This window comes from Chiloscyllium plagiosum, unplaced genomic scaffold (assembly GCF_037043375.1).
Source record: "Chiloscyllium plagiosum isolate Xiang-an unplaced genomic scaffold, Cpla_swu_hap1 HiC_scaffold_12, whole genome shotgun sequence".
In the NCBI taxonomy this organism is placed as follows: Eukaryota; Metazoa; Chordata; class Chondrichthyes; order Orectolobiformes; family Hemiscylliidae; genus Chiloscyllium; species Chiloscyllium plagiosum.
The window spans coordinates 20,234,220-20,249,912 of record NW_028270150.1 but is presented as its reverse complement, the minus strand read 5'-3'; the positions used below and the strand labels follow the sequence as shown (position 1 = coordinate 20,249,912).

The 15,693-nt window shown below is 45.3% G+C and overlaps 1 protein-coding gene across 1 annotated transcript in view; it reads left to right on the top strand.

Annotated features, from left to right (window-relative positions):
- The window catches only part of LOC122555409 (ATP-binding cassette sub-family G member 1), a 93,665-nt gene extending 82,560 nt beyond the window's left edge, over positions 1-11,105 (top strand). The window contains exons 14-15 of the mRNA XM_043701392.2: positions 287-405; positions 3,222-11,105. Coding sequence (XP_043557327.1) covers positions 287-405; positions 3,222-3,450 — 348 coding nt within the window. The 3' untranslated portion in view covers positions 3,451-11,105. The remainder of the gene's footprint in view (positions 1-286; positions 406-3,221) is intronic.
- Positions 11,106-15,693: the final 4,588 nt, after the last annotated feature.

Here is a 15,693-nt window from a genome sequence, read left to right as displayed (position 1 = left end):
AGAATGATGCAAATAGGTTCAAATTTCAAAACAGAGTTGGGTATTTCCTTGCAAAGATGAAACACACTGGGCTATGGGGGAAGCATGGGATGAATTGGCGAGCTCTTGTGAAGGGCCGAAAAGCCTCATTCCGTATTCTGTTATAATAAATAGTATTCCTTGCCTCTTCATCTCCATCATGTTTCCACTTGTCACCAGAAAACTCTTTTTGACCCCTTTTGTTCATGGCAAATCAAAGCCATCAGTTGGTCTCATCATAAATCAACTCGTTTCCTTCTGTCTGCAGGTGGCAACGTTTGTGGGTCCAGTAACTGCCATTCCAGTGCTGCTCTTCTCTGGATTCTTCGTTAGTTTCGACACCATTCCCAAATACCTCCAGTGGATGTCATACATTTCTTACGTCAGGTAACCTGAACATATTGGGGTTTTTTTACAAAACGTGAAGGGGTATCACCATTGACGCCCAAAACAAACAGCTTAGAGGGAGTTGGTCTGTTTAAAAACCTTTTGTAAAGTTGGGATGATTGAGTTTGATCATGTTAAACAGCAAGGTTGCCTCTGGTGGAGAGGCCTAGGCAATAATATACAAGCTCTAATGATGAGGCTCTAAAATGGGCACTAATTCTGAGATTGTTGAAAGGCTGGGGGAGGTGAGATGTTGCCTGGAAGTATTTGTTAGAAGGGGACTGTTGCTTATAGATGCAGATGGAGTTTTAAATAATTAATTGCCTGACAGGATCAAGTGATTCCCGTGTTGATTGAGAATGAGTCTAAGGTTGAACAAGGGAGATGCAAAGATACATCAATTATCATTCAGTTATATTCCATTCCCTTTATGATCAGGTGACTTTGATTGGCTACACAAGGACTCCTTAGCAATTGATAGGATCCATTATGTGCCACGATAAAGCATCAGTTAAGTCATAGCAACTCACCACTTAATCGGAAGGTTCTGAATTCAAGTCCCATTCCAGAGACATGGGCATGTACTCTAAGCTGACACTCCCAGTATATGACTGAGTTCCAGTGGTGGCTGCAATCTCTTAGATGAGATATTAAACCAAAGCTCATTTGCCATCTTCGGTGAAGGTAAGAGTCCCCATGGCATGATTTCAAAGAGCAGGGGAGTCCTCCCTATGGTGTGCGAACACTTCCAGAGGAGGTCATTTCTTGATCAGGAAACAGTGAGAGAGCTGGGGGGCAAGTGGGAGAGGGATGCAGTTTTTCAATTGAAAGTTGAAAGGCCATAATGTAGTGACTACTTGGTGTTGCCCTCATTAGACCCCAAGTGTTCTTAACAACTCAAAATCTCCCTTTTGATCTACTGGCTGATCACTTAACCGTGACTGAGTAGTGTTATCTTTACTTTCTGAAACATTTAAGTAACATTTGATACCTATCCCTTACTCAACATCAATAAGGCACACGTGCGGGCCCCAGCTATGCCTGTCTCTTTGTTGTCTACGTAGAACAGTTGATCTTCCGTGGTTACACCGGCACCACTCCCCACCTCTTCCTCCGCTACATTGATGACTGCATTGGCGCCACCTTATGCTCCTGTGAGGAGGTTGAGCAATTCATCAACTTCACCAACACATTCCACCCTGACCTTAAATTTACCTGGACCATCTCTGACACCTCCCTCCCCTTCCTAGACCTCTCCATCTCCATTAGTGACGACCGACTTGACACTGACATTTTTTACAAACCCACCGACTCCTACACCTACCTGGATTACAGCTCTTCCCACCCTACCTCTTACAAAAATGCCATCCCGTATTCCCAATCCCTCCGCCTCTGCCATATCTGCTCCCAGGAGGACCAGTTCCACTGCAGAACACACCAGATGGCCTCCTTCTTTAGAAACTGCAATTTCCCTGCCCACGTGGTTAAAGATGCCCTCCAACGCATCTCGTCCACATCCCACACCTCCGCCCTCAGACTCCACCCCTCCAACCGTAACAGGGACAGAACGCCCCTGGTGCTCACCTTCCACCCTACCAACCTTCGCATAAACCAAATCATCCGACAACATTTCCGCCACTTCCAAACAGACCCCACCACCAGGGATATATTTCCCTCCCCACCCCTTTCCGCCTTCCTCAAAGACCGTTCCCTCCGTGACTACCTGGTCAGGTCCACGCACCCCCTACAACCCACCCTCCCATCCTGGCACTTTCCACTGCCACCGCAGGAACTGTAAAACCTGTGCCCACACCTCCTCCCTCACCTCCATCCAAGGCCCTAAAGGAGCCTTCCACATCCATCAAAGTTTTACCTGCACATCCACTAATATCATTTATTGTATCCGTTGCTCCCGATGTGGTCTCCTCTACATTGGGGAGACTGGGCGCCTCCTAGCAGAGCACTTTAGGGAACATCTCCGGGACACCTGCACCAATCAACCACACCGCCCCGTGGCCCAACATTTCAATTCCCCCTCCCACTCTGCCGAGGACATGGAGGTCCTGGGCCTCCTTCACCGCCGCTCCCTCACCACCAGACGCCTGGAGGAAGAACGCTTCATCTTCCTCCTCGGAACACTTCAACCCCAGGGCATCAATGTGGACTTCAACAGTTTCCTCATTTCCCCTTCCCCCACCTCACCCCAGCTCCAACTTCCAGCTCAGCACTGTCCCCATGACCTGTCCTACCTGCCTATCTTCTTTTCCACCTATCCACTCCACCGTCCCCCCTCCCCTGAACTATCACCTTTATCCCTTCCCCCACTCACCTATTGTACTCTATGCTACTCTCTCCCCACCCCCACCCTCCTCTAGCTTATCTCTCCACGCTTCAGGCTGTCTGCCTTCATTCCTGATGAAGGGCTTTTGCCCGAAACGTCGATTTTGCCTGTCCTCGGATGCTGCCTGAACTGCTGTGCTCTTCCAGCACCACTAATCCAGAATCTGGTTTCCAGCATCTGCAGTCATTGTTTTTGCCCAAACTAAATCATACATTGTTATTTGGGGGAGCTTTCTACGTGCAAACTGGCTGCCATTTTTCCGACATTACACTCTTTGAAATGTACTTCACTGACTGTAAAGTGAATTGGGACATGCTGAGATTGAGGAGGTAGCTGTGTAGGTCAAAGTCTTCCAAAGCTGTAGAAGGAGTGAACTTGATGGGCACAATGGCCTCGTTCCAGCCTGTTGTTTTCGCTAAGTTCTTGCATTGCTGTTCTTCACTCAAACACTGACTGGACCTTTACCCTCTGATAGATATGGCTTTGAAGGGGTCATCCTCTCCATCTACGGTCTTGACCGTGAAGATCTCCACTGCGAGAAAGACGAGACGTGCCATTTCCAAAAGTCACAGGCAATTTTGAAAGAGCTCGATGTCGAACATGGCAAACTCTACCTGGACTTCATCGTCCTGGGAATCTTCTTTGTCACCTTGCGCCTCATAGCCTACTTTGTCCTGAGATATAAGATCCGGTCTGAGAGGTAAATCAGGCGGATACCTCTGGACACCAGTGTTGAACAGGTTGGGTTGTCTCACTACAGTGACATTGCACCTCAGGGATTTTCCGCCATAGATATAAAATGTCTAAACCCCCTCTGGTATCGAGCTCTAGGCAGACCCCAGCTTTGACTCTGATTACCTGGTCATTGCTGCAGTCACAGGACAAGAAACAACTGATGACTGAGGGCCTAGTTCCAAGCGTCTGAATTTTGACATGGTGCCAAATGTTCTTGCCACATATGATATGCTCTGTCAGTTGACTCCTCCAGCAAGTCAGGGCAACTGGAGCTGCATAAGAGCACCCAAGCATTTCGCAATATATTTCTGGCTCTCGAGAGCAAAGTTGTCTATCCTTTTGCTGTCCTGTACGGGAGAAAGCTCGGATCAAGGGCAGTGGTGGGACAAAGCTGCTGGTCAGCTTTACTTCAGGGTAATGGGAGGGGAGAGGGGTGTGTTGGTGGGAGTGGGAGCGGGAAGACAGGAGATGTTCCATTTATAAGCTGCGCAGTGCTCTCAGTCCTGAGTCAGGTCTCTTTATAACTTTCTGGTGCATCCGCCATCTTGAACTTGGCCATCACTGGTGAGCCGATGCAGAAAGAGCAGAGATCCAACTCATTCCCTGAGAGAGAGAGAGTCAGTTCTCTGTTTAAATTTCACAATGTGCAGAGACAGAATTTGAAATCTGAGGAATATTAAACTGGGTTGCCAATCCAGTGCTTACAGTTTCCCACTGTGTTAAAATTACCCGCTGGATCTCACCTCTTTGAAGGAGGATTGTGACTAAGTGAGCATTGGTTTCAGCATCTATTTAATTTCCCCTTTGTCCCATCTGTATTTAATTGAGCTTGCACATTGGGCAATGTTGGAGATGTTTTATGGTCTCCACATGGGTTTCATGACCTTTGCACTTCCATCAGACAATGAGCTAAAAATATCGAGTATCTGGTGGATGGGTCGGACAGCCACACTCACTCTTAGTTTGACAAAATCGCGATGTGTGGGGAAGGTTGGGTCCTCTGTATTCTGCCTTTTATTCCATCTTTCCATTTTGTTAATTGGACAAGCCGAGTCATCCGTCATCTTGGGGCCTGAGAGGGTTTCAGGGAGTAACCTGCGATAGGGTGGATTTAGAGCTCTACAAATGGCCTCTGTTGAAACAGACTTTGTTTAGCTCACAAGCCAGTCTCCTAATTGGGAAGGTATTGTCCAGCATGAGTAAACAGTGGGAGATTCGGAAAGATTCTGAGGTGGTGAATGACATCAGCTTTAAGGGTAACTACCTGGTACATATTTGGATACCCTTAAGCAAATTTTCACTGATATTCCTCAATGCAGGTATATGTACTCCTCGAGAGGAGGCAATTTCTGGATCTGGAAGCGGTGAGGGAGCTTGGTAGTAAGTTGGAGAGGGGGGAAGTTTTTCAATTAAAAGGTGAAAGACTCACAGTGTAGCTACCTTCCTGGTTTTGCCCTCATTACCCTCTAACTGCTGTTAAAAACCCAAAACAGGTATAATCTTGATTTTGAGTCACTGACTGCTCACTTACCCACGACCGAGCCATGTTGTCTTTGCTTTTTGAAGCATTTCAGTGGCATTTGACCCAACTGAGTCCATTTGAACTCAGCATCCAGGTAAAATAGGCTCATGGACACACGCTACTCCCTATCCTTACCTACACCGATTGTCATTCCAATCAAAGAACAACTGTTGAGTTCCTGGACTCCTTCTGAATTATTCCAGCCTATTTGAGCACTGCCGAGTATAGTGTAAATTTGCAATCTGTTTCTCAACACTGAGGTGCTTCTGTTTAAAATGTGCTATGTTTTGAAAATGATCATTCTCTATCAAATAGCAGTGACGATGCTCTGACTGGAAGAAGACATCTTGAATTTGGACACGGTTTCTAGATTCTGTGTTTATTTGTGCATAACGGGCCCTGGAACAAAAGGATTTAAGACACAGATCTGCAGTGGTCTCATTGGATGTTGTAACAGAATGGAGTTGGGGGAGACTCCTGCAGAATCAATTGGGAAGGGGAAGGTTCTCAAGCGTTAGGCTTTTTTCTTCCATAACATGGAAGCATCTGGAGTCTGTTATTGTACACTGATAAATAGAAACAGACATGTACATTTATCCAGTAAAGTGACCACCATATTTTCTGACCTTAAGTCTAGCAACAGTATTTCTGTGAATATCTCAAGAACTTTTTGAAAGAATTTCATTCACAGGATATGGGCATTGCTAGCTGGGCCAGCACTCATTAATCAGCCCCAGAAAGGCACGTTGCTCTGGGTCTGGAGTCTTCATCAGGCGAGATAAGGGCAGCAGTTACCTTCGCTACAGGGCATTAGTGACGCAGATGAGAATTTCCCGACAATTCCATTAGCATTAGATACCTAATTCCAGACTATTTTTGTGTGTAAAATTGAGTTCAGGTTCCCCTGTGCTGGAATTCAAACCCAGGTCCCTAGAATATTAACTGGGTCTCAATAATGATAATATCACGAGGTCACTGTCTCCCTTCTGGGAAGGCTTTGACGAACAGTGAACTGTGTTCTTCTGTATCAGGCTGACCAACAATGGGATGTGCACTTGGAGGTATTCTCTGAATCCACCACTTGGAGTAACTCAGGGTGATATTTATAGTGCTGCTATGTTGCATTTCGAATTGACTGTGTCTCTGTGTTAAAGCAGGGAACCGTGTGAGCTGGGTTCTGTTGCCAACACAAGAGAAAGGAGAGTCAGTGGAATTTTACTTCTTGTCCGGTCACAAGGACCTGTGTGCAAAAAGTGGAATTGCAGCCTGCCCCTTTAACATTGGCCCGGTTAGCTGGAATGAAAATCACTTCCTCTTCCTCAGCACCAACGTTAATCTCTGCAGCACAAGACAGAGGAACTAAATGCAACATTTCACTCAGGGAGATTGTAATAAAAACAAAATACAGTGTTTCTGAACAAAATACAGAAAATGTTGGAAATCCTGTTCAGCATTGCAAAGGTAAAAAACCACCTTATTGTTTTGGGCACAGTATCATTTTTTTGAGTCAGAAGGCTACACTGCTTCTGTCGTACCCTGTACTAATTAAAGAGGCACAAACCCAATGCGACAAGACCAAACAGAACTTCAAAGAAAACAAGGTATTATTTCTGGGTCGGTGACGAACTCCAATCTCTCCTGTGCTCTCAGGCTGGGTACACCACAAGTTCTTGTCCAGGGACACCCCCCCCCCAGCACAGACAGAGCTGCTGAGCGGATGCAACCAGTCGGGCTGAACAAACCCCTCAAAAGGCTGATGCAGCTCCCTACTTTGGCTAGGCACTGGAGCAGTGAGTCAGGAGGTCTCCTGATCTGTCTGCTCCCCTCTGCACTGAATCTGAAGCATGGGAACAAAGTGCAACTGGAAATGAAGGAGCTGGCCCCTATATGAAGGCTGTAGGTTCAAGGCTTGCTCCAGGTTGTGATCGCATCACCTTCACTGTTGCTTCAGTGTTGCACTGTTGGAGCGGTGCTTTGATGAAGGTTCAGCTTGACGCTGATGTTCCTCTGGCAAAAAAACCAAAGAACAGTACGGCACAGGAACAGGCCGTCCAGCCCACCGAGCCCGCACCGACACATGACACCTTTCGAAATTAAAAGCCTTTTCCTTTATATGAAGAGCAGGAGAAATTCACCCAGTATCCTCAGCGCACATTCCCCCATTAACCAATTTCAACAACTGCTCTCCTAGAATCATAAGAATCCCTTCAGTGAGGAAAGAGGTCATTCAGCCCATCGAGTTAGCACTGACCCCCCCATTCATATAACATGGCGAACCCACCTTGCCTACACATCACAAGACACCATTGGGCAATTTAGCATTGCCAACCTACCTAACCTACACATCTTTAGACTCTTCGCTGGTAAATTTATGCAAGATGGCTGCTTACAATGTTAATCTGATTGGCTGCAGGTGTTGTGCATATATATAAATTATTGGGCGGCACGGTGGCACAGTGGTTCGCACTGCTGCCTCACAGCGCCAGAGACCCGGGTTCAATTCCCGCCTCAGGTGACTGACTGTGTGGAGTTTGCACGTTCTCCCCGTGTCTGTGTAGGTTTCCTCCGGGTGCTCCGGTTTCCTCCCACAGTCCAAAGATGTGCAGGTCAGGTGAATTAGCCATGCTAAATTGCCCATAGTGTTAGGTAAGGGGTACATGTAGGGGTATGGGTGGGTTGCGCTTCGGCGGGGCGGTGTGGACTTGTTGGGCCGAAGGGCCTGTTTCCACACTGTAAGTAATCTAATCTAATCTAATTTCTTTGGACCTTTGACAAAGGGGATATATGAATTTCCAACAGGTGTTTCTCTTTGTTGTTTTCACTTGGAAAGGCCCGGGGATCAATTGGTACCTGAAATGGAAGGTCACTGTGCATTGCTCTCGGTGTAGTGTTAAGGTTTACTCCAGAACTAACTCACTCCACATTTATCTCAGCTGTAGAAATGATTAAATCTGACATTGAGTGCCAAGCATTCCAATACTGACCTCTTTCACTTCAAAGGCAGCTAAGAGTGGAATAGTGAGAAGGTTTTTTTTCTGGATGACTGTAGCAAAGAATGGGCACACTCTTCTGTTCATGGTGAAAACTAGTGTGATTCTTGAAAAGTATTAGTCTTTAAAATGTACACCACAGAAACAGGCCATTCAGCCCAACCAGTCTGTGCTGATATTTAGGCTTGACAGCCCTGTCCTACCCGACCTCATTGAATATCTTTATTGTATCCTATTGTTTCTTTCTCCTTTATTGGGCTCAATCTTAACAAAGGAGCAGCAGAAATAAGAATTTGAAAACCTAGTGGACAAATAGATTAACAAAGTATGTTAGTGTGCTAAGAAAGGGCCAGTTGCAATATTCAAGGTAAAGTGACAGCGGGGAGTTCACCTGTTCCACGGAATTGGGAATGACAATACAGCATACACAAAATACGAAGTGACCATACTCAGTATGGCTCCAGTCTGTCGTCATTGCTAATACAGAACGTTGTCAGAGAATGGCTAATGCTGAGAACAAGCAAAAATCAATGCAAGTAAAACATTTAATCAAGGCAAAATGTGTAAATACTTTGTATTTTTCTCGACTAGAATGGCATTATTCAAATATTACTTATCATGTCCCTCTGCTTTTGGGGAGAGGATCTCTATTGCATTACTGTAAATAGTTTAGGCACTTAGAATGCAACATAAGTTACTTGAATCTCTTTGCACGTTACAATGCAGTCGTGTCATTGTAGACAGAGCGTTGTCTTGTCAGGGGCTTGCTGCCTTGTCAGGGGCTTGCTGCCTTGTCAGGGACTTGTTGCCTTGTCAGGGGCTTGCTGCCTTGTCAGGGACTTGCTGCCTTGTCAGGGGCTTGCTGCCTTGTCAGGGACTTGCTGCCTTGTCAGGGACTTGCTGCCTTGTCAGGGACTTGCTGCCTTGTCAGGGGCTTGCTGCCTTGTCTCATGATAAAGCTGCACCTGCTCAGGTTGATTATGAGACCAGTTTGAGAGAAGAAGTCCAGCAAAAGTTCTCCTGGTGCAATCTTTTTGGGATTCACCAGAAAACTATAAATATTGACAACTATAAGGTGATACTTAAAATAGCCGGTTTCATTTTGCATTACCCTATTCTGGAAGACAGGAAGCTATCAGGAATTCCATAAATTGTATGGGCTCACTGTATTAAAGTTCACATGATATAAATGTTGATGGGAGGAATGTATTCATGTCACTAGCTCCTAGCAATGGTCTAGTAACACGCTTTTGTGAAAATTACTGTCATCGCCATGTGAAAATATGATCTCATAGGGCTTTCAAAGAATTTTACCAAGGAGAGGTTGGTAAAGAGCTTTTGTGGTTACCTTGAGTATTGCGTAAAAAAGAGACTTCCTGTTAAAGGTTTTCACCTTGCACTCTTCAGGACAAATGCAAGAATGCCAAATTTCAGAGGGAGCAACAATTTATACGAATGAGCAAATTACTTCAGATGCTGGAATCTGATATTAAAACAACAAATGCTGGAGATCACAGCGAGTCAAAAAGCATCCATGGGGAGAGGGCAAGCTAATATTTCGACTCTAGATGACTCTTCAGGTAGACACACCATTGTTCTGCCATTCTCACATTCCAATCACTTAATCGGAACTATCAACATCTTTTCTGCACCACCACCCTACACCCACCACCACCCATTCCCCCACACTTCACTTCAGCTCTGACAAAGAGTCACCTAGACTTGAAACATTAGGTGGCTCTCCCTCCACGATGCTGTCTGACCCGCTGTGATCTCCAGCAATTGTTTTTTTCAGAACAATTTATACTACAGGAGAACCAATGTCGAACATTAGATGTGATTCTGGGATTGATAGCATCTGTTCACTGACGCTGAGTGTGTAAGGAATTACACCTGTAACCAATTTCAGAATATTAGCCATGGTCACGATGTGGCTCACTAATGCTTGCTAGAAGCTGATATATTGATCCACGAGAACATGCCTGTGCAGGAAAGGGAACATTGTGCCTTCTTTGAAGTCAGTTAAAGCATGGGCTACAGTAGTTCCCAATACAGTCTCCAGAACATTACCTCAATAAATCACACTAAAGATCACACACCACCAGGTTATAGTCCAACAGGTTTATTTGGCAGCATTAGTTTTCAAGGTGCTGCCTCCTCATCAAGAACTAGTGCTTCCAAATAAATCTGTTGGACTATTATCTGGTGTTGTGTGATTTTTAACTTTGTCCACCCCAGTCCAACACCGGTACCTCTAAATCAATGAATCAAAGTCAACCTGCCATTCAATCAACACTCTTTTCTCATGTCGCTCCCTTTGAAATTTGAAACTCTTGCATGTTTTCTGATGAGTTTAATATAAATTGGAAATATGTCTCTTTTTTCAACACTGTACAGGTTTTTCTGCTACATGATGATTAAATGTCATGCAAAAATATTCAGCCCCCCCTCTTGGTGCCACAGTGCTCAGTTAAATTTTTGGACCATAGACTATGAGTGTCCTGAAAATTGATCTTTTATCTCTGGAGATTTCTGGAGCATTGCTGACCCTAGAGATACACATGTGCTCAAAATCTTTATTTGGGTCTCATGTTGTTTGGCCAATGTAGGCCCCAAGTGTTGTCACAGCAACAACATAAGCCGATGAAAATTATTATTCCTTCGCTGGATCTTCAATTTTAGACGTCAAAAAAATCTTCATTCATAGAATCTACTGAAATGACTGAGAGTATTTGTTGAGATGTTGAAGTAAGACTCAAGGAGGCCAATGTGGCCCTTTGTGAAGCATGTGCTTGCTTCTTTCAATGCTCTTATTTACCCAGGATCTCTGGAATGTTCCAGCAACTTAGACATCATATCTGTTCACTTTAATATTTGCATTGTTTTGCCAAACAGCTAGAACAAACCTGGTGACAGAACAGTCTCTATTTTAGACACTTGTGTGAATAATTAATGTCCAAATGTGTTTTAAAGCGTTTTGAGATGTCAAGTGTATCTCAGTATGTAATTTATATGTCTGGTCAGGGTGGGGGTATTGAATAGATGTACTTATGTTGGCCAGTGATATATTCTGTTTGCTTAAAATGGGAGCAATTAAAAAAAAAATCAATGTTTTTAAGAAACTTGTGGCATTTATTTCAAACAATGCTTCTTTTTTATGTTGTTCTTCAGATTATTCACTCGTCATATAATCTATTGCATCAAAGACCAAGATCAAATGGATATGTTTAACAACAGGAACATCTGATTACAATCGGTTCTGATAGATTAGATTAGATTAGATTACTTACAGTGTGGAAACAGGCCCTTCGGCCCAACAAGTCCACACCGACCCGCCGAAGCGCAACCCACCCATACCCCTACATTTACCCCTTTAACCTAACACTACAGGCAATTTAGCATGGCCAATTCACCTGACCCACACATCTTTGTGACTGTGGGAGGAAACCGGAGCACCCGGAGGAAACCCACACAGACACGGGGAGAACGTGCAAACTCCACACAGTCAGTCGCCTGAGTCGGGAATTGAACCCGGGTCTCTGGCACTGTGAGGCAGCAGTGCTAACCACTGTGCCACCGTGCCGCCCGTGTTTCTCCAATGCAAGCTGTCTTTAATGTGATTGAAGAATTTAGACTGCTATTTGCAGAATATGAACTTTCCTTACCTGAATCGGCTATAATACGATTCTGGCTCCATTAGTTTAAATGGCGCAGATATTGCGTGATTTCCTTATAATGCGAGACTGCACGACAGTTGACTATCATGCCATATCAGAACCGACTCTATTAACATTATCATTCTCTTTTTCCAAGTGCACTCACCATTTAGAGTTTTGCAACATTTTTATGTTTTATTTCCCTCTCTGTCTCAGGAACTCTTCATTATGCAGTCTCAGCCAATATGATGTATCCAAACTCTCAGCATATTTTTATTCTATTTACCAGAGACATAACTGGAATATTTTTCTTCAAATCTCCAGAATTTTCAGCATAGTTGCTTTGTTCGAGTCAAGTTTATGCTTTTTTTTAAGGGGGCGACAGCATTGAGAAACTGGGATTCAGCTCTGTGGGAATATTAGAAAAACTGCGATTATTCCCTTCAGAACAGCTTGAGGTGAGGTTTAATAGCAGTTTTCAACATCATGAAGCATGTTGATAGAGAAAATAAGATGTGGCCAATATTAGTTCATGGTTCATGTCAATATGAATGGGATGGCATAGCAATACATTGGTTGTTACTGCAGTCTCACAGTGCCAGGGACTTGGGTTGGATTCCAACCTTGGGCAACTATCTGTGTGGAGTTTGCACATTCTCCCTGTGTCTGTGTGGATTTCCACTGGGTGCTCTGATTTTCTCCCACAATCCAAACATGTGCAGGTCAGGTAGATGGTCCACGCTAAATTGCCCATAGTGTCCAGGGATATGTAGGCTAGCTGGTGAACCATGGGTGGGTACAGGTGGGAAGCTCTTTGAAGGGTCAGTGTGGACTTGACAGGCTGAATGGCCTGCTTCCACACTGTGGGGATTCGATGATTATTTTATCTGTAGTGTTTCGTTCTGGGAAGATTATTGCTGTAAAGGTTAAGTAATTAAAGTTAGTGAAATACAGAACCTATAATAAAGTACAGTCAAGGAGATCACCTACGCTTGTATCATAAAGTCAGAAGAGATGGAGCTATAAAATTGCTGATGGACCTGTTTAGTTGGAGAATAATCTGACGTGATGGTTGCAATGAAATGTAGCCCAGAGACATACTTTTGTTTTGAGAGCTGGAGCTCAATTAGTTTAAAGGTATCCTGTGATTCCTGAATACAACTTCATTTTAATTTTTAGTCAGCAAGTTCCTGTAATCTGGAATGTATTGCTAGGAAGGCTGGTGGAAGCAAATTCATTTGTCTCTTTGAAGACGTAATGTGTCATTTCAAAGAAAAAATATGACAAGACCATGAGAAAAGAACAGTGAAATGGGATTAATTCCCATACGGATTATGAGCTGAACGTGTTTTTGTTTTATCCATTGAATATGAACATCACAGGCTCGGCCATATTTATTGCCCATATCTAATTGCAGTTGAGAAGGTGGTGTTGAGCAATTTTCTTGAAGCATTGCACTCCTTGTCGTGTGTTGACACCCATGGAGCTTTTAGGGAGTTCAAGGATTTTGCCCGAATGACTGAAGTCATAGAGTCATAGAGATGTACAGCATGGAAACAGACCCTTCGGTCCAACTCACCCATGCCGACCAGATATCCCAACCCAATTTAGTCCCACCTGCCAGCACCCAGCCCATATCCCTCCAAACCCTTCCTATTCATATACCCATCCAAATGCCTCTTAAATGTTACAATTGTACCAGCCTCCACCACATCCTCTGGCAGCTCATTCCATACACGTACCACCCTCTGAGTGAAAAAGTTGCCCCTTAGGTCTCTCTTATATCTTTCCCCTCACACCCTAAACCTATGCCCTCTAGTTTTGGACTCCCCCACCCCAGGGAAAAGACTTTTCCCCTCATCATTTTGTAAACCTCTATAAGGTCACCCCTCAGCCTCCGATGCTCCAGGGAAAACAGCCCCAGCCTGTTCAGCCTCTCCCTATAGCTCAAATCCTCCAACCCTGGCAACATCCTTGTAAATCTTTTCTGAACCCTTTCAAGTTTCACAATATCTTTCCAATAGGAAGGAGACCAGAATTGCATGGAATATTCCAACAGTGGCCTAACAAATGTCCTGTACAGCCGCAACATGACCTCCCAACCCCTGTACTCAATACTGTGACCAATAAAGGAAAGCATACCAAAGGCCTTCTTCACTATCCTATCTACCTGCGACTCCACTTTCAAGGAACTCTCCAAGGTCCCTTTGTTCACCCAACACTTCTAGGACCTTACCATTAAGTGTATAAGCTGCAAATGTGTTGCTGGAAAAGCGCAGCAGGTCAGGCAGCATTCAAGGAACAGGAGAATCGACGTTTCGGGCATAAGCCCTTCTTCAGGAATCTGCCTGAAACGTCGATTCTCCTGTTCCTTGGATGCTGCTTGACCTGTTGCGCTTTTCCAGCAACACATTTTCAGCTCTGATCGCCAGCATCTGCAGTCCTCACTTTCTCCATTAAGTGTATAAGTCCTGCTAAGATTTGCTTTCCCAAAATGCAGCACCTCGCATTTATCTGAATTAAATTTCATCTGCCACTTCTCAGCCCATTGGCCCATTTGGTCCAGATCCTGTTGTAATCTGAGGTAACCCTCTTCACTGTCCACTACACCTCCAATTTTGGTGTCATCTGCAAACTTACTAACTGTACCTCTTATGCTCGCATCCAAATCATTTACGTAAATGACAAAAAGTAGAGGGCCCAGCACTTGTGGCACTCCACTGGTCACAGGCCTCCAGTCTGAAAAACAACCCTCCACCACCACCCTCTGTCTTCTACCTTTGAGCCAGTTTTGCATCCAAATGGCTCAAAGGTAGAAGACCTTTGGTAGAATACAGATCTCCCTGTATTCCATGAGATCTAACCTTGCTAATCAGTCTCCCATGGGGATCCTTGTCGAACACCTTACTGAAGTCCATATAGATCACATCTACTGCTCTGCCCTCATCAATCTTCTTTGTTACTTCTTCAAAAAACTCAATCAAGTTTGTGAGACATGATTTCCCATGCACAAAGCCATGTTGACTATCCTGAATCAGGAGAAAGTGAGGTCTGCAGATGCTGGAGATCAGAGCTGAAAATGTGTTGCTAGAAAAGCGCAGCAGGTCAGGCAGCATCCAGGGAACAGGAGAATCGACGTTTCGGGCATAAGCCCTTCTTCAGGAATGAGGAAAGTTTGTCCAGCAGGCTAAGATAAAAGGTAGGGAGGAGGGACTTGGGGGAGGGGCGTCGGAAATGTGATAGGTGGAAAGAGGTCAAGGTGAGGGTGATAGGTCAGACTGGGTGGCGGCGGAGAGGTCAGGAAGAAGATTGCAGGTTAGGGAGGCGGTGCTGAATTTGATGGATTTGACTGAGACAAGGTGGGGGGAGGGGAAATGAGGAAACTGGTGAAATCCGAGTTCATCCCTTGTGGTTGGAGGGTTCCTAGGCGGAAGATGAGGCACTCTTCCTCCAACCGTCGTGTTGTTGTGGTCTGGCGATGGAGGAGTCCAAAGACCTGCATATTCTTGGTGGAGTGGGAGGGGGAGTTGAAGTGTTGAGCCACAGGATGGTTGGGTTGGTTGGTCCGGGTGTCCCAGAGGTGTTCTCTGAAACGCTCCGCAAGTAGGCGGCCTGTCTCCCCAATATAGAGGAGGCCACATTGGGTGCAGAGGATGCAATAGATGATGTGTGTGGAGGTGCAGGTGAATCTGTGGCGGATATGGAAGTTTCCTTTGGGGCCTTGGAGGGAGGTGAGGGGGGAGGTGTGGGCGCAAGTCTTGCACCTCCTGCGGTTGCAGGGGAAGGTGCCAGGAGTGGAGGTTGGGTTGGTGGGGGGTGTGGATCTGACGAGGGAGTCACGGAGGGAGTGGTCTTTATGGAATGCTGATAGGGGAGGGGAGGGAAATATATCCTTGGTGGTGGGGTCCGTTTGGAGGTGGTGGAAATGACGGCGGATGATGCGCTGTACATGGAGATTGGTGGGGTGGTAGGTGAGGACCAGTGGGGTTCTGTCCTGGTGGCGGTTGGAGGGGCGGGGTTCAAGGGTGGAGGAGCGGGAAGTGG